The sequence below is a fragment of the Ptychodera flava genome, chromosome 9, assembly GCF_041260155.1.
Source record: "Ptychodera flava strain L36383 chromosome 9, AS_Pfla_20210202, whole genome shotgun sequence".
In the NCBI taxonomy this organism is placed as follows: Eukaryota; Metazoa; Hemichordata; class Enteropneusta; family Ptychoderidae; genus Ptychodera; species Ptychodera flava.
Window position 1 is genome coordinate 12,103,148 of NC_091936.1, and position 24,600 is coordinate 12,127,747.

A 24,600-nucleotide genomic window follows, 5' to 3' on the forward strand; every position below is an offset into this window, starting at 1 on the left:
TTTCGATGCACATTTTGATTATATTCAGAAGATTTTGTGGCAAAAACTCAGAGAGAGAAGCATTAATATTCACATCTCACTTATTCAAGACTGGCTGAGAGCAGCACTTCCATTCAGTTAACATCATTACGCCATTTATTATGCCAAGAAAGATGAAGCCAAGACATTTTGCCCTCCCTGGTCTCAGCCAGAAATGGTTATACCTTACAGAGTTTTTTCCCACGGAATGAAAACAAATGTACTTGGGCTGAGGCCCAAGTACAATAATCATCATCATCATCATCATCATCATCATCATCATCATCATCATCATCTTTATTTCTGGAAAATCCACCAGTGTAAGAGAAATATACATCATAAAATTCCATGTAACAAATGACAGATTTGGTAAAAAAGACAGACGAGCAAGATAACAGTATCAGTACAACAGACAAGAACACAGACTGAGACGGAAAGGGAAAAATCAAGCATACAGTACAATAGCATTTGAAAAATATGTCGACTTTTTATAAGTTGCTTGAAACTTTGAATGGAGAACCACATCAGCGTTTATGATCTGACTGACAGACTGTAGTTACTATTTTGTAATCTGACAGTAAATATGCACAAGTGTCGTTGAAGAACTTTGAATGATGTACTAGTAACATTATTGCAAATGAAGATACTGCAATCCCGAGGCAAATTCATTAAAATACGGAAAGCACTCAATTATAGACAAATCTAGGGATATTCATATTCTGAGACTGTACCGCCACCAGAGTTGGCAACAATGCATATTAGTACAGTAAATACCGAACAACGACACTTTGAGAGCATCATTACAATTTGCGCATGGAATAAAAAATCTTCGTTCTTTTCCAAAGGTACACAGATTGTCCATGACTGTCCCTTTAAGAATAACATTTCTTATACACTGGTCGTTTCAGCATTTTGATGCACCGACAGACCAGTAAGCCTATCTGACAGATAACCGTCTTCATTGCGTACTATTTATTCTGTTCAAATTTTTCAAGGGTCGCTAATGATATTGCAAGTTGGAGATACAGGAAATCGCATTTTCATAAAGCAGTCTTTATCTTTCAAGTTATTACGTGTCGAAAGACAAATCACATTAATTTTTATGAATTTTCATTTTTTGTTCTGCAGTTGCATCGAGTATACAAGTAATGTGCCCGTCTTTACGTGAAACTTTCTTCCATTCCGCGTTTATAAAAAACTACTTTCTATCGTGTCAACAGATATCAATACGTGACAAAAACTTGACGAATTCATTCATCTCTTTCATGATATCAAACGTGACTTCCGCAATTTCTTCCTCGTCAAATTATCAATTGTGTTTCTTCTATTATATTCAGTGAAGACAATCTGACTATCTTTTGCTAAATTCCTCCAGTGTTTCCAGCCTTCTCTCAATCAGCTATGCTGAATACAGTCCAATTACTGGATTCCTGACTTCTTTCTTTGACAAACACCTTAGCCATAGTCCGAAGTTGTCAGCCTATTGTAATAACTGTTTTGTGATTGAATCCATCACTACTCGCAATCTTCATCATTTGTCTTACTCAATGCCAATTGAAGGCTGTGTAACTGATGCTGACTTCCCGTCATCTGTACCTGCCAATTTTTCTCATTGCGCAAGCTCGATGCCTGTCTTCCTGTTGGTCGTAAAACACCCCGGCGCGGTGTGTACTTATGCTCCTTCGGTGCCTGCAAAGGCATACGTGGTGAGAACTCTGATGGGACAGCAACAGGCTCAGCGTCAACGTTTTGTGAGTTGCTATTCCGATAACTGCTTCGGGCCTGTTCATACCGGTTCGTAGCACTGATGCTTTTCTGTCGTGGTACTTTCAGAGAGGTGCTTCTGTTGGACAGAAACACTCCTGTAGAACTTGCAGTGTCTATTTTCAGTTGCTGAGTCAACCGTTTGTTATGTTCTGCTCCATGAGAATCTCTCCAAGTACCATAGCCTCTTTGCAGAAAATCTCCAGATGCATCAGGTGCACAGTCCACTGGTTCTTTCCAAGTTCTCGAGACGTTGACTCCTTGCTGAATATTCAACCATCTGTAAACATTATCGGAAAACAAGCCCTGGTTTTCCTGAACGTACTCCAGGGAGAGCTGGGAATTCATCGGCGGATGCCATGGTAACTGGTATGTACCCTCCGCTGTATCACCGAAAGCCCCACTTTCTCGAAGACAGAATTGCGATTTCAAATCTTGAAGCCTTGGGTCTCCAGATGCTGCTATTAATTCGTGGGGTTTCCTCTCTCGTCTCTTTGGAACAGCAGCCCGTTTCTTTAGATCATCTTCAATAATTGTGGCAGCATCATCTCTACCCATCTTTCTTAGAAACGTGACAAGATCTTGAAGGGGTCTACCATCACCTTTCCAAAGCCGTATCACAGTTTTCGTCGGACTGCCGCTGTTCTGTTGCGCTTGATGTCGAATCCAGTCCATATGACTAGGTTTCAAGTCCAGTTCCGCTGCAACTTGCTGCCAGTCATTTGACATCGCATGCGGTACATCCAGTAGCATTTGAACAGCGGTTAGAGCACCGTGCGTCAGTTCGTCATCGCAGTAACTTGCTAGCGTTTCAAATTCTGTCGGACTCGGCAAGACTGCAGTGCAACCCCTCAAAGCCAAACTTGTGCGTTCTTTCTGTAATGTTTGGTTCCAAAAGGTAAGTGGTTGGCTTAACATAGGCTGTCCTTGCATTTGCTTACTACTGTACGGATAGAAGTCTGACACAGGTACCAATGTTTGTGACTGTCCTTTACCGCTGGTCTCCTGTAAATGCTTGGAGATACAAAAAACCAATCGTATATTTTCCGAATAATAACAAAATTTGTTGTTTCTATCATTCTTCATCATACTATAGGTTATGTAATGGTTTCTTGGGTTTCCAAAGGTAAACTCATCGACATGTAGTTTCCCATGTTTGTCTGTCTCCCTCCCTCCTTCCCTCCCCCTCTCTCTCCCTCCCTCTCCCTCTCTCTCTCTCTCTCTCTCTCTCTCTCTCTCTCTGATTACGTATATAAGTACCATACATACATACATACATACATACATACATACATACATACATACATACATACCCTCGTAATGTACAATTCAATTGGAGTACCAGTTCCCTGTCGTACTTCTATCGTGGCCAAGAATTCGTCCACCCCTTTGTCCCTTTTCAGCAAGGCAAAACAGCACGTCAAGGCATTGGAATGCCCATCTGCCCACAAAATCTCGGGATCTAGAACCTGGAACATCAAAAAATAGACAAGCGAAAACAAAAATCAAAGTATTAGCATCAAGACAGCGAGAACTTTATCTGGATGGTGCAGTAAAATTTTTATTGTAACATACCCTTGATAAATATTAAACAGTCAGGCCAGTGACGGTATATATGTATATGACATACTGTATATCAATATTATGTTATTTATTCGATAATATTATGAATATGCTCGTTGTCTCTTTCTCTGTTGCTCCACGTACACTTGTGTCTCTCTGTACACCAATCTGTACAATAGCATGTGCATCTGTCTTTAGCTGGTACATCCATGCTTGTATTGTCAAAATATATGGTTGTCACCTTGTCAGTTTGTCCTCTAACTCTCCAAGTCCCTTCAGGTTCAAGGTCATCGATTTTTACCCCGATGGGATCGCTGCTCCTATTTATTATAATCTGTCGAGGGCCATCGCATCTGATTCCAGGCCGTTCTAACCTGTCTTCCAATTCTTCCAAATCTGAAGATGTGTCAAGAATGATCTATTACTCCTGTGTTTTCGACGCAAATATAATCTATCATTACAGATAGTTGAAGTAGTCAACAACTATATTACTTTAACTACTCGGTTCATCTATCCATCTATTATTTTCTTCATTATTTTAAACACAGCACCCGACATTTGTTTTCAGCACGAACCTCGTACACCTTTTGATGCTGATTACAGCATTCCACACCATCTCACAGAGACCTGCCTGCGGTTTTATCTGTCTGATAACCAAGATCTGTCGCAATTTGATGAAATCAAATGTGAGTATTGGCTCGTTATTTTCCTCTTTGTTTTGCGCATCGTACTTGTCTTTGGTTGATTCACAGTCTTTCTGGACTGTCGTTGTTTTTTAACTTTCCTACAGGTTAGGGCAGCGAATGTGAAAAGCAAATAGCCTAAAAGCAATGACCGGAAGATAACGTTACGACTTTGAGTACATCTCTCTGCATCTGAATTTCATCAAATTGGACATTCCGTAGCATAATTATATTTCCTGATGTCAAATTTCCTTTTCATTAGTGATGACAAGACTAAAGATTCAACATCGACGAGAGTGTTAATTGACAATGTATAGTAAACCGCTGATTTGCCATATTTACATGGAAAAAGGCTTGCTATCAATCTTTCAGTGATGTATTTACATAGGATGCGTGAGGATAGTTTCGAATGACGTGTAAAATATTTCACCCACCTTATCATTGTCTTGGGTATTGCTTGGAAGAAGGTAAAGTCTGACAGTGACGTCACTTTGTGACGTCAGAGGTGTACAGTATGCAAACGCGTCGCAGCAAGCGTGTGCAGCTTTTTGCTCGAGGTCCGATCGTAATCTCGAGCCTCGAGCACGCTCGAGATTGTTGCGCCTCTCGAGATGCTTTCGATCGCTTCTTGCATGTCCGGCAGCTTGGCCCTCATGACCTCGATGTTGCAGATAACTCGATGTACTGATACCACTTGAAGTGTAATCCTGAGACGCATCACAAGAATTCGATGTCACGTCTTCGAACTCATTCGCCGGGTCAGGATATCCGACGTCGCTGTGCCAGTCTGTTGGCTCTGTTTGGCGATGAAAGAAACATTCAGCCATTGGAAAGTATGCAAAGAAGATGTGAAAAAAAAATAGGCGAATTGCAAAGCGATGTGTCATTAAAAACACTACATATTTGTAGTTATCTACCGTAAAAAGGTTTGCAGCACACATGTATCCTACATTTGTAAAGACATTTACACCAGGTCCGTTCGAAATTTCTCAACGCGTTCTTGTTTAGTGCCCTCGCCTTCCATTCAAACAAACTGCCAAATATCTACCTCAACCTCACTATCCTGCGCGTTGTACGCTTTCCGAAAATGTCTTTGTAGCCTGTGATATACATGTATTCATTCTGGATTTATGTAGGCTGATATTTAACATGAGCACTACAACTGCTACAACACACTCGTCAACCGTACCAATACTACTGGGCACACAGTCAAAGCGGATAAAAGAGATCTTATACGAGGTTTATCAGTTTGCTAAATCTATAGATAAGCAAATATTACTAGTATGTTTCAAGTTGGTTGGGGCAAAATTGATGTCTAGCCGTGGGCGATTCTCGTGAGTCGTACTAAAGGTACAATGCGCCCACGGAATAGTTTTTCGAACTCCGAGATGTTAAAAAGATTTTTCTGGTCAGCTACTTGGGTGAATTCATTTTTTGCTCACGTGTTCACACACGTGAGCATATGTCGTAGCGATGTCTGTCTGTCTGTCTGTCTGTCTGTCTGTCTGTCTGTCTGTCTGTGTGTCTGTCTGTCTGTCTGTTGGTCCATTTTCTCAAAAACGGCTGAACGTATTTCAGTCAAATTTGGTAGACATCTTCAGAATTCAAATGGCTAGAACTGAAAAGGTTTTGGTGGGCGTGGCTTGGATATTAATGAAGTTATGAAAGTTTTAATTTTTCTGTTACGCCGCGTATGACAAGTGAAAACAATCGACTGTTTGAGGGCGCTGTGAAATGTGCTTGTCCAGGTTGGCTACAGCTGGATAGCTCTGGTTTCAACCACGGTCCCTCCGTGTTTCAACCTCGTATTGAACATTAAAATATGATATTTTATTACTCATTCAACTCACTATTCAAGATAAAATATCGTTTAGCAAATTAGCTTTATCCTTGGTAATTGATTGTTTCCCTCGCTGCTCGATCGCCAGAAATGAGTACATACGTTCTTAGCCCTGCGTACGATGCTGTGTGTTCCGCTACAGCTAATAGCCCCGCTCACCACAGCCCTGCAAAGACCCGTACGTAGAGTTGGTGACTTCAAATCCATTTTTGGACTTGACGTAAAAAGCCAAATTACTGCCGAAATTCAGCGTGCTTGGGCCCAAGTCGTATCCCTGCCTACCTCAGCTACTCGATCGCTTCCAAAAATGCCAGTCTTTTATTCTTTTTTCGTAAATAACCGTCGATGTCGGCAACTCTCTCGCTAGCCCTGCATACGTACGCAGTGTACGCTGTGCATTCCCTGTGTGCGTTCCTAACACACAGCGTACACTGCGTACGTACGCAGGGCTAGCGAGAGAGTTGCCGACATCGACGGTTATTTACGAAAAAGAATAAAAGACTGGCATTTTTGGAAGCGATCGAGTAGCTGAGGTAGGCAGGGATACGACTTGGCCCAAGAACGCTGAATTTCGGCAGTAATTTGGCTTTTTACGTCAAGTCCAAAAATGGATTTGAAGTCACCAACTCTACGTACGGGTCTTTGCAGGGCTGTGGTGAGCGGGGCTATTAGCTGTACGGAACACACAGCATCGTACAGTCTGAAAGGAGCCTATGAAATTTGCATAAAAGTTCGTGTTAGAGAGCCTCGTTTTCGTTACGCTGACCGCCACTGCAGTGAGGGATAAAATACGGCGAAAGGGTGGTCTTTAAATATCGACGTGCAGCAAAACGTACAATAGCTAGAACTATAATTTTTGCTTTCAGTTGTAGCATACATACTAATGATCTGTTTTCCTTGGGTAAACTCACAAAAGTTGAGAAGATTTATTTAAATCGCTACAAAGTGGGTGGCGAGGTCGACCCGCCAAATGCGGAAGTAAACTTCACCTTTTTCGTAAAACAGCTCGATAATGACCTTAGAGGTCTTAAGCCAAGCCGAAAATTTCAGAAAATATTCATTTAACTATTATCAACATTTGGTGAAATTTTCATGACCGTGCGACCATGGACATGTATTTGCGGCAGTGTTGAATGTTGGCATGCAGTTACCATATCGCTGTATACGTAGATCTCGAGGGTCTATGAGTATACGAACACCCGTTACGCTACGTACACTCCACGCTGTTTACCGCGACCAAACCACTTGTAGTTCACACGGCGCGGGTGTTACACGATTAATCTTTCATTTTTTTCAAAGTTTACTCCTATAATCTCAGGTCACTGATGTTATATATAAATAAAGTATTTAATTAATGTTACATTATGACCATCAATACTTAAAAAAATTTTTTGCTAGTTACATGAGTTATAAAATGTGCCAGTCTAGTTCGAGCACGCACGGTAATGCTAGCAGGGATGGCCGCAACGCGCAGCTGTTTACCGGCTATCATTTTAGCCGCATCTATATTCACGTACTCGTGTGCGGGATACAGAGTAGCCGTATTTATCCACGGAGATTTTTTGCAGTCGATGTTATTTCCTACAGTTTTTGTATGCTTGCTAGCTACTAGAATGCGAAAACGGAAAAAATCACTCATAAACGAAACCGCACATCTAGTCAGTACGACGGGTGTCTACCACTATACTACGTGTACGGCCGCAGACAGTGATAAACGTAGCCCTTCTGTCACCGTAGTGTTTTTTTTCCATTTGCACTGTCCACGACTTTACCGAGAAGCCAGCCAGGCAGATTGTGTTGGCCAGTGAGGTAACACAAGCTTGCAGTCTTGCTTCCTCGTCACAATCATTGAAAACATAAACAGAACAGAAAAAATCTGCCAAGTTAGCCGGTGAGGACCGAGAAAGAGCTGAAAGAGTCTACGTGTACACCTCACGCTGCGCTGTACGCTGGTCGCCATGTTAGATATAACACATGAACGTCGCTGCATAGTCAACTTCAACGAGACTTATTTCAAAACGGAGGCTTAAGCCACTGAGATTTTTTCAGATCGTATGGACCTACTCAAGATACGTCCCCTCCCTACTTCTTATGGAAATTTGACTTTGGATATGCTTTTGCGGCAGTGTTTAGTGAACGGCATTTTCGGTCGCTCGAAAACCATGAAAATAAGGCTAACGCAAAAACGAATCGATAAAACCCCATAAAAAATCATCGGCGAACACTAACTAAGAGTACAATTCAGCCGCTAACTGGAAACAGGACGGATGCTAAACGAAGGCTGAGATATCTGCGGATAAAATTCTGGCGAAAAATGCCATAACCGTCACTCACTGGCTAGAGGGCGCTGTTCGAATTTGAACTAAACCCCTAATTATGCATGCAAATGAAGTACCCTCCTTTCAGACTGGTACGCAGGGCTAATACGTTCTCTACCTAGCCTCATGGCATGGAAGTGCTGATGAATAATAACTTTGGGTCAAAGGTATTGAAGTGTCCAATCAGGTTCGTGCACAGAGTCCAAGGCCATGACCTACTTCATGTACTTCTGCACTGTTTTGATTTTGCTTCGCCAAGAAACGTATTCGTCATTGTCCATAGAAGTATGTTTGCTCTCCTTTGAGGTTGTTTGTGAAACAAATTCGGGATAGGCCTTGGAATGCATACGATCGGCATCGCGGCAGTGCATGTAGCTAGCCCTACGAGTATGGCGAGAGTGTCCGGCTTTGGCTACGCCGCCTCCCCCCTCGGTAGGCGGCGTAGCCCCCGGCGTAGCCAAAGCCGGACACTGTCGCCATACTCGTAGGGCTATGCATGTAGCGTACCATGCTTGTGTAACTGCCGAGCTCAACATGCATTCACGGTTGATACTCGTGTACAATCATGATGTGTTCAATTCTGATGAAGATTCATAAGTCTTACTTTTGCAGTCTTTTTTCCGTACGATAATCCCGACAATACGTGTTACTGTTAGACGAGGTGGCCATTTTATGATAAGTTTCAATACTGCACAGCTACATAGCGTCACTTATGATCGAGGTACAGCGTTGTTGAACGGGATACAGAAACTCTGCAGAGGGAGCGATCGTTGACATGAACAGTCAATGTACTTCAGCACGTAGTCCGCAGATAGCGGATCGAGAAAATAAACGTGTCCCAGTAAATAACGGAATATTTATGTACATTAACTCGATATTAATCAAATTTCCAGCTCATCGCAAAAAAATGTATTGCAAAGATTAATTTGTCACTGACAAATACTGCACTGTATGGAAAAAACAGTCTGTAGAATAGTTCAATTTCGAGTGGTATTACCCGAGACAAACACTTGTGTTGTCAATTTTGATTTCATTTCATAAACTTCATACTTCATCGAGTATCGTGTATTTCAGCCTTTGTGAAGCCATTTTATTGATATTTTCAATTTTTGTCTTGGCTTTGTTGTGGAACATGTTGAATCGTCTCCGTGGACATGTAGGCAAAAGTGTGACGGGGTCGAAGTGACTTGGGTACCTGGGGCCGACCAAAACCAGTGTGAATTACTGGGGTCAAAGCGGACAGCGGCCGGGATGACGTGTTCCCCAAGCGAGCTACCTTCAGAAGTCTGTTTCATCGCAAAAAACGTCAACTTTTAAAACCCGTCATTTATTTACTGATGTTATTCTCAGCATCACAAACATATACGCCTCTGCTATGTATCACAGCAAATAGTTATATTTGAGCGCCCCGTAAATGGGATCCTCGTTTTTTTGCGAACCCGGAAGTGTGTCTTGCTCAATGCATTTCCTACCCATAGCGAGGGAAACTGCCCGCGTTCCCATGCTCCCATGCACCCTTTTTCAATGCCAGTGCAACGCCATCTGTGCAAAATTTGTGGTGGTATGCTCCCGTGTGATGGAAAACCTCTCTTATTCTAACAATGACGTAGTTGACTTTGGACTTCGATTTCGTAAATGTGATGTCCATGCAGTGAGTTTGGGTTGGCGCGCTTATAATGCAATCTTCGCCCGCCTGCCTGCGGTCCGATATCCCGCATTTATTAGCGATATTTATCTGTTTTGACTTGACCAAAGTTGGCAAAACTTGCTATGTACATTAAAGATACTATGATACAAGATTATTGAAAGTCATTTGACATTTTTTTCAGCCAATTCCCAATATGCATATTTAATGAACCTTCCAAATTAGGGATATATACTGGCATTTACTTGATAAAATTTGGCGAAACATGCTGTGTACATTGATCATTATACCAGGTTATAACAGTATTGAAAGTCATTTGCATTTTCATGTCAGCTAATTCATAATTTGCATAAATAGCTAACAAGCTTTCACGGTTTGGCATATAGAGCTTGAAGGACTTGACCAAAGGTAATTACACATGCTATATTGTGATACAATGACAGTACTCAAAGAAATTAATTATTTTTATTTCAGCTAATTACATATTTGAATACTTAATGACCTTTAGAATTGATCTGTGGTGAAATTCATTGTGTTGATCATAACACTTTAAATGTAGCAAAGCATGTAGCAAAGGTTCAAACTTGCACATAAATGCAATATATAATGGAACACGTGAGCATTTTCGGTTCATATCTGGTGAAGCCTTGGGAGTACATACAGTTTTCACTCTGTTGAAGGTCGAAAATGTATTTCTTAAAAGAGTAAAAACAGAGTAAAGCGTCATGTATGTCTAATATTGGTAACGATTAAGTAGTTTCGTTTAGTAAACTAAAATTTATACCGTGGTCCATGATTTTATTCTTGATTATGAAAGTCTCTTTCAGGAAAATTTGAGTCAAAGTTCAAACTTTCCATTTCCGTTTCGAGGGGCGTACAACAATGAGTCCCTTTTTTAAATTTCATCATACATGTATGTACCTTTGGTGAGCTAAACGACCATTCCTAACACCCATAGCAAATGATATTCTTTGTGACCCCACCTGTAAATCCGGTATTCCCATCCGTATCATCGTTTGAGTAATCTCGCTTGCAGCCATTATCAACGTTGTTTTCATAGCCACTATTGTCATGAGATGAGTAACCTTCGGCCTGGCCACTGTCTTCGTCACCGCCCACGTCGTTGCCGCCGTCGCCAGCATCAGCGCGTTCTTGTCCAGGCTCACCGGGGTTTTCAGGATCATCGGTCGATTCCATAGTGATAGTGTACCACGTGAAATGCTGCATTAGCAGCAAAGTCCACTCTGGTCTTACGATGCACAGTAAGTGTTCCGACACCAATGGCATCTTCTTCCAAAACTTACGCCCGCCTTGACGTGATGGAGAGTCGAAAGAGATATATTAAAACTGTAGAGTTTATTTTGTGTTAGCGAGAATGAAACAGTAGAACAATGATTGGTTGATTGATCAATCTATGGCATTTACGTTATTAATATATATATATATATATATATATATATATATATATATATATATATATATATATATATATATATATGTACGTACGTACGTAGGTATGCATGTATGTATTATTCGTACGATGTATTCAACGTCATCTATCTATGCTTTTCTCAATGATAAGAAAGGATGCAGGGCTCTGTGCACTACTACAGAAACCAAAACTGAAGAGTTATCGACATTTAGAGCTTGAAGTCATCGCCGTGTTGATGTAAAGACGATACAGTGCTGCTCATGACATGGTTGCTTGCTGCAGACAGAAAACTGACGAATTTTGTCATTTTTTTCTGTAGCGTGTTGTCTGATCTCTTGATACGAGTCTTTTGTTTGTTTGTTTCTATACTAGTGTATCAACACCACCTTTACCGGAGCAACGTAATTCGTGACGTCATGTCAAAAATTCGGAAAATGTATCTTTTGGCATGTACAGAATTGTGACGTCATTAGGAATCAGCCCCCCTTCATTTAGTTTGTCCAATCTTACCCAGTCCAGTTTGGCTGCAGTACACGGTAACCTTGGTAACACCATGGCGACCGGTATGACAGTGTGGTAAACGTAACATGACAGGTTGCTGGAATTGTAGACCGTGAGGACCTACACAAACTATCCACGTTGCTAACCGCTCCGTTGGCGCGAGAAGTGGTACATCGTCCTTTTCACCACTTACCGCCAAAAATATCTCCTGTGATTTCTCAGGTTTAAGAGCGTATTCAGGAACGGAAAGCATTAAGCCTGTCGGTGGCAAGAAGAGCTCCCCTCCCCTTTTATCAAATTCACCCCACACTTTATAAATTGGCGGCATATAATTGTAAAATTGGCGGACTGATGAGTCGTTGAGGCCTTCATCTTCGAGCTTGGTGCGACTTTCTACCCTCAATGGAAACCTGTCTTCTTCCCCAAGGTCACGGTCACACCTCCGTCGCATCATGGCCTTCATACACCTGACATCTTCCGGTTGGAAATACAATGGAGCATGCGTGCCTTCGTTTCCACACTGTTCAGACGTCGGGGAATCTTCGATAATGCGGTTAAGAGACGTGGTGGATTTTCCATCAGGTGCGCAACTAGAGAAATAATACTCAGACGAGACATCTTGTGACCATACTTGCCCGTCAACTGTCGGTATCGGAGTGAAGTACTCAGAGTTGCTCTGACTGCAAGACAGCTGTAGTTTTTCTTCATCAAGCAATCCACCCCAATCTTGATTTTCCGAAGGCGACGCCGGCAGGCTTGGAACATCATCAGCGTACGGTATACTGTCCTTTCGAAGCTCATCTTTCAAGTGTGAATGCGAATCAGTATGGATGCTATACAGACTTTTACTTGTATCTCGATGATAAACCCCAATGTTCAAACTTTTCTCTTTCATGACCGTTAATTCATCTATAGACATATAAGTGCTATCAACCGCCTGAATCCGATGAAACTTGGCCGCTGTTTTGTCTGCCTGGCAGTTTTTCTGAGCTCGAAACTAAAATCAAGGGAAAAAACATAGTTAATTTCTTTTGAAACTATAAATGCAAAGATTTGATCTTGGCTCTGGTCAACATTTTTAATTGGTGTTAGATATCCGATGAGTACTACGCGCTAATTTGAGATGACGTACATCGTTCAACATGACAGTCACACCTATCACACTTTACGATCGTCGAACGAGGGCGCTCTTCGCCCTAGCAGATAGAGCTAGCCTAGCACATGAATCTGCCAACACCGTTAGGCAGTATATTATACACCCATCAACGGTATTGCATATTACATTTTTCCCTCGATTACTGATATACTTAGGGCTTTTCACGGTCTTAGTTTTTCGAAAATCCAAAATTTTATTTTTCCCCATAGAGATAATAGATGGCAGTCATTTTGAATGACGACGACCCTAGACTTGGTTCAAGTCGGTGAAGAAAAATGTAATAGTTTCTCGTGTGTCTCTCCTATTTTATATAAACCTATTTGGATTTTGGCAGGCCAGGTTTTCCTAGTGATTGAACGCGTTACCTTTGAGTCTGTGCAGTAGTGAGTTAGTTTCTGTCGGATTCCGGGAGAAACTCCCCTGTAGCGTGCATCCCACTCATCGCGTACACCCTACTCACGCGTTTCACATGAACGCAGAACACAAATCATCGCGTTCACTCAACTAAAACATTCACAAATCACAGACTTGAACCAAGTCTACGACGATCCCTCCCTTTAACGAAAGTTTGGAATTACGAAGTTTTTATCTCTAAGTTTTAAATTTATCAACCGAGTTGAAGACACGTGAAATTTGTAAGTTGTATTTGTAAAATTTTGAACGTTCGAATACTCTGTCCAAGAGGCGTATTCTGCTTGACTAGTAAAGTAATGGACCATGAAATCTTTGAAGGGTGTGGTCAGAATGAAGAAATGCAGTGTGTTTTGATGTTTCAAAATTTTGTCATATTTTCTGATATGAATCAATTTCTGTCTGCTACACATCTGTACATGGACAGTCGGACAAATGAGCGTAAATAGGTCAAGGGTAGACTTGGTTCAAGTCGGTGAATTTAAAAAAAATAAAATAATTTATAATAGTTCTCTTGTGTCTCTCCTATTTTGTACAAACCTATCCGGAATTTGGCAGCTCACGCCAGGTTTTCCCAGCGGGTTGAGTGCGTCGCGTTTGAGTCTGCGCAGTAGTGAGTTAGTTTCTGCCGTATTCCGGGTGAAACGATAGAGGCAGTTCCCGAGATAAGGAGACAGGGCGTTTTCATTGGTCGCAATGATAACGCCCAGGTCGAAAGCGTTGCAGAGCGCATGCGCAGATTATCGCCATGCTGCCTTGCGTTTTGAGAGGACGTACATGTAGGCCCACGCTCCCTGCGTTTGATTGATTCTTCAGGAATCCTGTCGAATCACGTTATGTTACAATTTTTCAGTGTACGAAATGTTACCCAAGCAGCTGCACGTCATGAAATCGAAAAACTGTATACGATCTTTAACACTGGACCGCAAGTGTAATGTAAGCTAGCAAAACCCACGTGGGTTTTGCTAGCTTCACAGGTAAGTGGAGTTGCCGTGTACGCTTAGAGACACGCTTACGGTCCCCACATTTGTGGAGGGACCGTGATAGAGAAACTACTACACGGCAACTCCACGTACCTGAGGTATAACCAGGGTCCCTCCTCAAATGGCATGAGACCTTGCTATACGTTGTGCTACATCGATTCTCAGAGTGCTGTTCTGCGCGGTAGGGGGAGAGAAGCGGTAACATTTGATAATTTTTAACATAATGACCGTAGGTCATCAAGTTATTGTGATGAGGTTGAGTGGATGTCGGAGAGTGAAAATTGTCCGTAAACGACAAGAAGTCAAACACTGCTGAACAGACTGTGTTGATATTTGGTACAGATGTTAGGACCATGTTCAAGGTTCCGATTCCTCAAAATGGTGCCAAACGAATCAGCGGTTAGATAGATATGGGAAATTGTTGACCCTCTTTTTCTACTAATTTATTTTAGGGGCCTTCCATATGTGTATTTTTGGAAGTACACCAATACTGCACTTTGGACTGTTTTATGAATTATGGAATAGAAATGAGTGTTAGATGAATGCTAGAAACATGCAGGATGCACTGAATGGAAGTATCAGAGATTTCCATACTCTTTTAGGCATCAAAAGCGATAAAAATAACATATTTCATATTTTAGATTCTCACATTTGAGACGACCCTAGGCATTTGTCATATTATCTCATATCTGCTCACTTCAATCTTCAGTAAACATCCTTGAGTCAATATCAGACTTTGACATTCACATTCTAGAGATTAGCCTGTTCACCCACAGTTCCCTGGAAACAGGTCCAAGATCACCATTCTGATAAAAATTAGAGGAATGTTGACAAAGGTTAACTTCGGAGACTGATTTTATTGTTTTTGAGAGAATGGGCGATTCTGTTTGGATTTTCTTCAATATATTCTTACTTCGAACACTCTATTGAACTTGTCTATACGATACAAATGAATGTTGACAAAAGTGGGCTTGGAGACAGATTTTATTGTTTTTGAGAGACTGGGCCACTACAGTTGCAAGAGCCATACCCTTGTCTCTTTTCAAATTAAAGTGTTGTTTTTGGAATTTCTTCAATATATTCATACTTCAAACACTCTAATGAACTTACGTTGGTAACAAATGACAGGAGTGTTGACAAAGGTTGGCTTCGGAGACAGATTTTATTGTTTTTGAGAGAATGGGCCATTATAGTTGCAAAAGCCATGCCCCAGTCTCTTTTCAAATTAGAGTGTTGTTTTTGGAGTTTCTTCAATATATTAATACTTCAAACACTCTATTGAACTTATCTAGAATATATATGACAGGGATGTCGACAAAGGTTGGCTTCATAGACAGATTTTATTGTTTTTGAGAGAATGGGCTATTATAGTTGCAAAAGTCATGCCCCTGTATCTTTTCAAATTTAAGTGTTGTTTTTGGAGTTTCTTCAATATATTCATACTTCAAACACTCTATTGAACTTATCTAGAATATATATGACAGGGATGTTGACAAAGGTTGGCTTCGGAGGCAGATTTTATTGTTTTTGAGAGAATGGGGCATTATAGTTGCAAAAGCCATGCCCTTGTCTCATTTTAAATTAGAGTGCTGTTTTTGGAGTTTCTTCAATAAATTCATACTTCAAACGCTCTATTGAACTTATCTAGAATATATATGACAGGAATGTTGACAAAGGTTGGCTTCGGAGGCAGATTTTATTGTTTTTGAGAGAATGGGGCATTATAGTTGCAAAAGTCATGCCCCTGTATCTTTTCAAATTTAAGTGTTGTTTTTGGAGTTTCTTCAATATATTCATACTTCAAACACTCTATTGAACTACCTGACGCCCTCACGTGTGCCTTATATGTGTTGTCTCCGATAATTACTCATTCTAAGTGGCGATATAGAATCTAATCCCGGGCCATAGTCAACTAAGCATTACAGAGACAATGTCTACCAGGGTGCAAGAACTGTGCAGTCGCTCGATATCACTTGAAGAATTGAACACTGACAGCGGCAAAACCGGAGAAAATGATGATACGATAAAAGATATAATGGATGAACTTGGTACTATGAAATTGTCTATCTCCGGTCAAATAGAATCCCTTTCTGATGAAATAAATAACAAAATAGGACAAATTGAAGCTGAAATGAGAGAGGTCAGGTCAGAGCTACAGCGGAAATGTGAACATGTTAAATTACTCAGGTATGAAACTGAACAACTACGAACACGATGTTTAAACTCGAATCTGAAGCCGACTGTACTACATCGCAATCAAAACGCAATGATTTCATTGTTTATGGAGTTCCTGAGCCTGCAAACGGTAAGAAAGCTGGGATGATAGTGAGGAGAAAGTGGAAGCCCTACTGAAAGACGAATATAACATTGACGGTGTGGACTTTGAACGTCCTCATCGGCTTAATACCCCTTCCCTTCCGCGACCAATCATTGCCAAGTGTACAAGTTTTAAATAGAAGGAACAGGTGTTAACAGCTGCACGGAAATGCGAATACTCTAAACACAATACCCTGTTGCTGAAGATTTCTATATCCGTGTTCGTAACATTAGAAAGAACTTATCGAAATTTGTTAGACAAGCCCGGCAAAACAACCAACGATGTAGGCTTTCTTTATATGACAGAATTATTATCGAAGGTAAAGTGTTTGTGTATGATACAATGTAACGATGATATCAAACCAAAAGGTAGATCAAAATAGGGTCTAGGCCAAGGTCTAAAGTGTAATAAAATAAAAAATACCGCAATTATACGGTGTCGCTCAAATTTGATCAGAATTGGTATATACCAGTATGGGTTACCAATGATCAACAATAAATGTTGTTTCTATCTGTTCAGTGGAGGAAAATTCTATGTTGATGTATGACAATGATTTCTGCACAGTACAACCAGAAAAACAACAAGAAATATTTAAACCAGAAAAACAAGAATGACAAAAGTAATTAAGGTCTGAAACTTTAGGTACTGGAGGTCAACTTTAGCAACATGCATAGCAGAAACAAGCCCCTCTTAGTTTGAGTATAGACGGTCTTCGCCCCTCTACTGTCTATGGTTTCATCAGGTCTGTTAATATGTAACAGTTCATAAACAATGACAGGAAATGATTCAAGATCAGTGGAGTTGGCCTGTTTCTTACTGGCCTGCACATTTGCAAGATTTCACTTTTTCTTATCTCATTTGCACATTTTTGACACTGATGTGTTCATTTGAACAAATTCACATCTCAACCCCTACATCTACCTGTACACCAAATACTGAGACGGTAGATTTGGCGGTATGGGAGCCTTTGTGTGTGACGGACATACATCCGCACATACCACAAATCTACAGACATGCCAATCAGATGCAAATGAACTGATTCAGCTTATACGATAACCTCACATTGGTATACCAAATGTGAGCTAAAAATGATAAGGATGTCTTCTCTAAAACTTGTATCTGTGAAAACCATTCTAATACTGCTGTTGATATTTCGACTAATGTTTTGAAGACACTGACACTTAAAATACGAGGGCTAAGGTTTTCGCAGATGAGTTTCAATCAACAATTGCAAATCACAATATCCTTGGATTTGTAGAGACCTGGCTTAGTGGATCTGATGAAATGCTATGTATTCCTGGTTACGTTGGTTTTAATATGCCAAAGGTAAAACGATGTAAACGAGGGCGCAGGGCAGGGGAGTTGCTGTCTATGTTAGTAATAATATTGTAGACGGTGTCACTCAATTGAAATGCAATTTGCAAGATGTAATTGTACTACTGTTTCACAATGATTTCTTTCATTCTAAATCATCTACAGATATTGTTTACTTTGTGTTTACACTGCACTAGAATACTCGACTATATACCATAGTTTACTTGACGTAAACGGAATAGTGCTCCTCGAAGAGTGAATGTCAGATATATTGTCTGATTATTCTGATGTAAATGAAATTTTAACAGGAGATTTAATGCAAGAGGATTGCAATATTTTAGATGATTCTATTGATTATTTACCATTGGAATCATATTCCTGTGATACATTTACCTTTCCACGCAAATCAAAAGACAAATTAAGTCATCAATAACTTTGGTAAGTCGTTTTTATCACTTTGTAAAATATTTGATATTCATATCGTAAATGGAAGTTTCGAACCAGACATTCCTGGAGAGTATACATGTATCTCAAATAATGGGTGAAGCGCTGTTGATTATTTAATCATCTCTACTGTATTATTTAGAGCTGTAACATATTTTTCAGTTATTGATATTGATCTGTCTGATCATTTTACCTATTGTATCAAACATTGAAGTGAATATGTGTATTCCATAGAGTCTTCAAAAGCCCTCTGTAAATGAATATGAGGGTACACGAAAGGCTGTCAAATCTAAATGAAAATTATCTGAAAGATATTTTTATTGAGCGCATGAGTGCCTCAGAAATGTGGGATAATGTACGTTTTGCGTTTGATATTTCTGATATTTCTAGCCGTATAAGTATATGTGTGATATTTTTGAATCTGCTGCTGAAGAAATGAAATACGAACAACGTCATCAATATTCATCAGTACACATGCCCCATGGCTGGTTTGACCTGTGGTGTCAACAGCTTAAGTCTGTGAAAAACAAAAATCTTCGTAACTTTCGTTTACGAAATACAGAGTCTGATCTTTCTAATTACATAGAAAGTAAACGTAAATTCAAAGCTTTCTGAATGCAAAAGAAACAAGAGTATCACGATAACATTAACTTGTCATTACTGAAGTAAGGTAGATATAGCAAAACATTGTAGGATACACTATAGGAAAACATTGCGAGACTGGAGCGAGAAAATGACGCTTTCTCGCAATTGGTGAGAGTCTCTTGTTATTCTCACCGCAGTCAGTGAGAACTTGAGCTGCGAGAAATACACTCCTTAGTGAGAATAAAGTATGATAACAGATTCTCACCGGTGAGACTGGAAATTCCCATCATACTTATCATTCACCAGTGAGAATCAACCAGACTCACCATCCCTCGGTGAGAATCAACCAGACTCACCATTCACTGGTGAGAATCAAGTAGACTGAGTCTCGCTGTTCACTGGTGAGAATCAGCCAGACTCGCTGTTCACTTTACCAGTTAACAGCGAGTCTGGTTGATTCTCACCGATGAACGGCGAGTCTGGTTAATTCTCACCGGTGAACAGCGAGTCTGCTTGATTCTCACCAGTAAATGATGAGTTATTATACATTCACATCGTGAAAATTACCATTCTCACCGTACTTGGTGAGAATTTACAGTTTCACTGGTGAGAATCTGTTGTCATACTTTATTCTCACCAAAGAGTGCATCCTCGCAGCTCATCGGTCAAGCGTCACTTTCTCGCAGTTTTTTCCTATAGTGATAAGTTTAAATCATTGAGTACAAAGTGTTTAAGCTCTGAAATCTCGGTAAATCAGTGGTTTGAGTATTTAAAAAAGTATTTCAATCTTTGTCGGATGACACTATAGCTCCTGATTTATCTATGGACGACACCTATAGTGAATATAACTCAATATTAGATAGTGTTATTACAGCAGACAAAATTCACAAAGCTATTCAGTAACTTAAAGCCAGGAAAACACCTGGTTTTGATGGAATGCCGGCTGAATTTTTCAAAGGTTTCAAAAAAGGATATTCAACCTTATATAATATTTTTACTTTATATTCCATAGTCAAAAAATATCTTTGTAGGAACGGAGGAAGATTTTCTTGTGTTTTTGTTGACTTTGTTAAAGCATTTGATACCGTAAACAATACGCTGTTATTTACGTTACTCCTACAAATGATGTACAAGGTAAAATGCTTTTAATATCATATATAATGATGTTAGTAGAACAGGTCAGCATATCACAGAAAACTTTGATTGTCTAATGGGAGTAAGACAGAGATGTATCCTTAGCCCCTTTTTTGTTCGCTGCTTTCATAAATGAACTACAAAGTGTTGTTGAAAACGCGGGTCACATGGACGTTCAGATAACACAAGAATTGTAAGATATTTTTCTTCTGCTATATGGATATGCTGATGATATAACTCTGTTTGCTGATACAGTAGTAGGCCTACAAAGACTTCTAATTTTACCCAATTTGTTTGCTGATAAATGGAAAATCAAAGTAAATCTTGCACAAACAAAAATCTTCAGAAATGGTGGGATATTGAAAAAGACAGAACAATGGTTTTATAAAGGGGAAAAGGTTGATGTTGTATCGTATTATAAATATCTTGGCATTGTATTTTCTGGACGTAATGATTCGTTTAAAGCCACCAAAACTCTAGCAGACCAAACAAAAGAAATCCGTATTCATAATCGCTTTACCAAAAAGTTCGGAGAGAAATGGGACATAATTTGACATAATGATACTTCCGATTTTGCTGTATGATGCTGAGTTATGGGGATATCAAATGTATACATGTATTGAGACCGTACACTAATTGTTGTAAACGTTTCCTTGGTGTAAAACGTAACATTCCCACTGTTGCCGTACTTGGAGAATTAGGAACCCCTCTATTTATTTTTACATATGTTAGATGCATCGAATGGAGGGTGAAACTTCTGTCTATGCCGAATAGTAGAATTGCTAAGCATTCTTACTCGCTTTTAGTCGTTGGAGATCAAAAAGGGAAAACTAACTTGGTGACATATTTACGAAATATACTCTTAAGGTATGGCTTCGGTCATGCGTGGGTCAGCCAAGGTGTTGGTAATAAACAAAAAAATTTTATCACCTTTATGAACAGAGTCAAAAACAACTGGCAACATGAATGGTGGGAGGATGTCTCGAATACGTCGTTTACACTTATTTCGTCAAATCAAACACAAGCCATCTTTTAAGAATTATTTTCTTTATATTTAAAATCAATAGATATCGAAAGGCACTGTCACAGTCCCAGTTACGTTGTTCCAGTCACAAACTATTGATTGAAATTTGTTCAAGTTGTAGTAAATACTTAGCGCGATCAGAACGTTCGTGTGAAATCTGTGATAGGCCTACTCTTTCTATTGATGGTGAATTTCACTTTCTGTTCGAATGTAATCTTTACCACTGACAATCTACGGATTCAGTTTCTACCGAATTGGGCAATTAGAAACCCTGGTCTACGAAATGTAACGAAACTCTTCATGAGTAAATTATACGTAATTTAGCAAAGTTTTCCTATCAAGCTTTTGAATTAGGGAAAGAAGCCTTGGTATTATTTACGTAGTGGTGTAATCTGTTTATGTTTATGTAATTCTTTTATCTGTATTGATGTTATGGGCTGAAGGCCTGAAGACAATAAAGTTGTTGTTGTTAAAGATATAACATTTCTGGTGCAACGAATTTCTGAAGGCAGTGCATTCCACAGAAAAGGAGTACGTACCGAAAAAGCTCTGTGACCATAAGACTTATTAAAATAGCCGTGAGGAGGAGTTACACGCAATTTCTTAGAAAATCGTAGATCTCTTGTCGTTACATACAGGTCAAATAAAGCGGTGCATCGCCACTAACAATCTTAAAAGTAGATATTAACTAATACGCGCTTTCACAGGTAACCAGTGAAAATCAACAGGAGTGATGTGGTCATATTTATGTGTATCTGTGACTAGACGGGCTGCTGCATTATGAACAGACTGCAGACGATTTAGTTGGTCATTTGAAATACCATAGAACAAACTGTTACAATAGTCGAGTCTGGAGGTAACGAATGCATGGATGAGTTTTTCAGTAGTGGGCTTGTCCAGTAATTTCAATACGAATTTTACCTAAAAGATAAACTACAACGTTTGATTAACATTCGAAGTGATATAAAACGTTGAGTATATGGCCTTCATTTTACATTTTACCAGTGATTTTACTAATTTGTAATGAAGCCATGGCAAAAATAATTTAATGGTCACGACCATTAATTCATTGTCATCATGGTTTCATGTATCGTGTCTAAAACCGGGGTCAAATATATGCATGGTCACCCATTCATTATCTTTCAACATGTCAAACAATATAAGTAGTATGTTGCATTAAACAAACTTCATGGAGAAATGGCCGACTTTGTCCCTTTAACATTATATGGATACGTTCATATTCAGGCTTATGTAGAAGAGACTGACAAGAGCAGAAGTGAAACGGAAGTGAGAGCGCCGCCACTGTTTGAAGTGTGGCATGGCAACGATGTCGGCCGGGCCGACATCGTTACAGCGATGAAAACGCCCTGTCTCCTTATCTCGCGAACTGGTGTTCTGGGTGAAACTCCGCTGTATAGCGGTCACTCCACTCATCGCGTTCACCCCACTCATCGCGTCCACTCACGGGCGCGCGCGTTTCACATGAAGGCAGAATACAAATCATTGCGTTCACTCCACTCAAACATTAACAAATCACAGACTTGAACCAAGTCTAGGTCAAGGGTTACAGTGCGTGTCAATGTGATGAAAATCAGATGTAGAAATGGTGACGTTGGTGACGTTTCCAGCCCTTTGCTCATTCTTTGCTGTTCTCTTTAAGGTAGAACGCGCCTCGGGGACAGATATTCGGACTCTCAAACTTTTTCAATTCTTTTCTGATCTACCGCTTGTGGGGGTTAGTTTTAAAGCTCTTGGTGTAGGAAAATTTTTTTCCGGCTTAGATTTTTGAAAATCGAAAATTTATTTTTTCTCCATAGAGTTAACACAGGGATGGCAGCCATGTTGAATTTCAACTGTCGGTAATCTTGGGTTATTTTTTTCTCTGGAACCAAAATTTTCACGGTGACCCCCGATGTTTATTCTTGATTTGGTAAGAGAATGCCTGAAAGTTTCATTAGGGAAAGTTTGAGCAAAAGTTTAAGTCTTCCACTTTCATGACTTTCGAGGTGCACAGCACAGTGTGCGTGCACCTCGCGCAGCACAGCATCATTCAGGGACGCGCTAAAAATTTTGGCGGGAAACGCCGAGGGGAATCCCCGTTAATCCATTACGTATTTCTCTTACCGGCAGCGGCGTGGCCTTGAACAGGCGTGTGTTATCTGCATGATCTGATGAAATGGTGCATGAAGCACTTTTCTTTTGAAAATATCGATTTCAGACATGCGTCGAAATATGAAATACATTGAGTTTACAATTTAGCAAGCAAAATATACTCCCATTTTCCGTGCCTGGTATCTGAAATCACCAAAAATCAAACAGACATAAAATCCTTGCTTTAAATGTCGGTAAATGGGTCACCATAGAGAGCCCATCAAGTCTCTCGTCTGCGTGTCGATAAAGATCGGGATCCGAGTATGTTGTATGGATCGTTTTATTTCTTTCGTACTCTGTCATTTTTATCGGTCTCCCAGGATCTGTCTTCCTCGGGTAGGGGCCTATGGGAGTTGCGGGATCGCCAAGTGGGTTTCGACATCACTTTGCAATCACATTTTACACACGCAACGGGAGTTTGTTCAAATTTAATTTCTTATGTTCATCGTATCTAATAAGGTATTGTAAAACTCACAGAGTTTGGAAATTTGGGCAAGAGTATAGGGTCAACCGAAGTTGACAGATAGCTGGTTCAACAGATTAATATCCTTATAGTAACAACAACATAGTAACTAACTAACTTCTTATTCTCCGAGATAAACTTCCGGACAAATACAGCGTGGGCGTTGTCACTTCCAAGTTACATGTAAGCGTGAATCAAGCGAAGAAGGTGTACTTACACAGCCACACAGTAGGCCATCTTGTGTTTTAAGGTGTTCAGTACTCGGGACTTTTGGTTCACGTTGATACGATCTTTTGGACCATACGCGGAGTCACGTCTTTGTGGTTGGTGCGAAACATGAGGTGTCGCATATCACAGGTCAACACGCTGTCGTAGATACAAGTATTATCAAAGTATTTGCAAAGCAGTTCTGGTCACGTGGTAACCATTCATACACGAGACAGCTTAAATGTCTCTTAATGATGACGTCACGTCGACAGCTTCCGGAAATCCCCTGAGTTGATAGAGCTGTGTCAGCATTTACACAGTAGTGCATTTTGGCCAGTCGATTCGTAAACAGTTTCTTCATCACACCGTACGACCTGCCAAACCTGGGCAGATCGTCCATGTAGCCGACACGAACACGAAGTGTGTGTTACCGGCTATCAAAAACTATGAAAAATAGTAAAGAATGAGCTACAAAATCACTATCAGTTTTAAGTTGCAGGTAGAATAAGTCTGTGCCTTTGTAAAAAATACTAAAAAAATAGTAGAAAGTGAAGAACCAGCTGAAAGTTAGTTGAGGAGACCTTGACCGCATATCATTTGCATCTCATTGTCGGCTACATGGACTGTGTGCCCAAAACTTATTTTAA

The 24,600-nt window shown here is 40.1% G+C and overlaps 1 protein-coding gene across 1 annotated transcript; it reads right to left on the reverse strand.

Annotated features, from left to right (window-relative positions):
* Window positions 1-287: 287 nt before the first annotated feature.
* Window positions 288-24,140, reverse strand: LOC139140009 (uncharacterized). Its single transcript, XM_070708998.1, has 7 exons — window positions 23,964-24,140; window positions 11,774-12,761; window positions 10,815-11,141; window positions 4,463-4,824; window positions 3,587-3,741; window positions 3,096-3,251; window positions 288-2,796 (listed from the first exon to the last, which is right to left on the reverse strand). The coding sequence occupies exons 2-5, from the start codon at window positions 12,681-12,683 to the stop codon at window positions 3,715-3,717; spliced, it is 1,626 nt and encodes a 541-aa protein (XP_070565099.1). The 5' UTR covers window positions 12,684-12,761; window positions 23,964-24,140; the 3' UTR covers window positions 288-2,796; window positions 3,096-3,251; window positions 3,587-3,714.
* Between the last annotated feature and the right edge of the window lie 460 nt (window positions 24,141-24,600).

What these genes read in the sequence shown, in the direction of transcription:
- LOC139140009 (XM_070708998.1), bottom strand. Translation starts at nt 12,683, where the DNA reads ATGTCTATAGATGAATTAACGGTCATGAAAGAGAAAAGTTTGAACATT. An exon ending in CTGCAGCCAAACTGGACTGG is followed by an intron (nt 11,142 to 11,773) that starts GTAAGATTGGAC and finishes CATCACGTCAAG; the next exon opens with GCGGGCGTAAGTTTTGGAAG. An exon ending in TGGGAATACCGGATTTACAG is followed by an intron (nt 4,825 to 10,814) that starts GTGGGGTCACAA and finishes ATCGCCAAACAG; the next exon opens with AGCCAACAGACTGGCACAGC.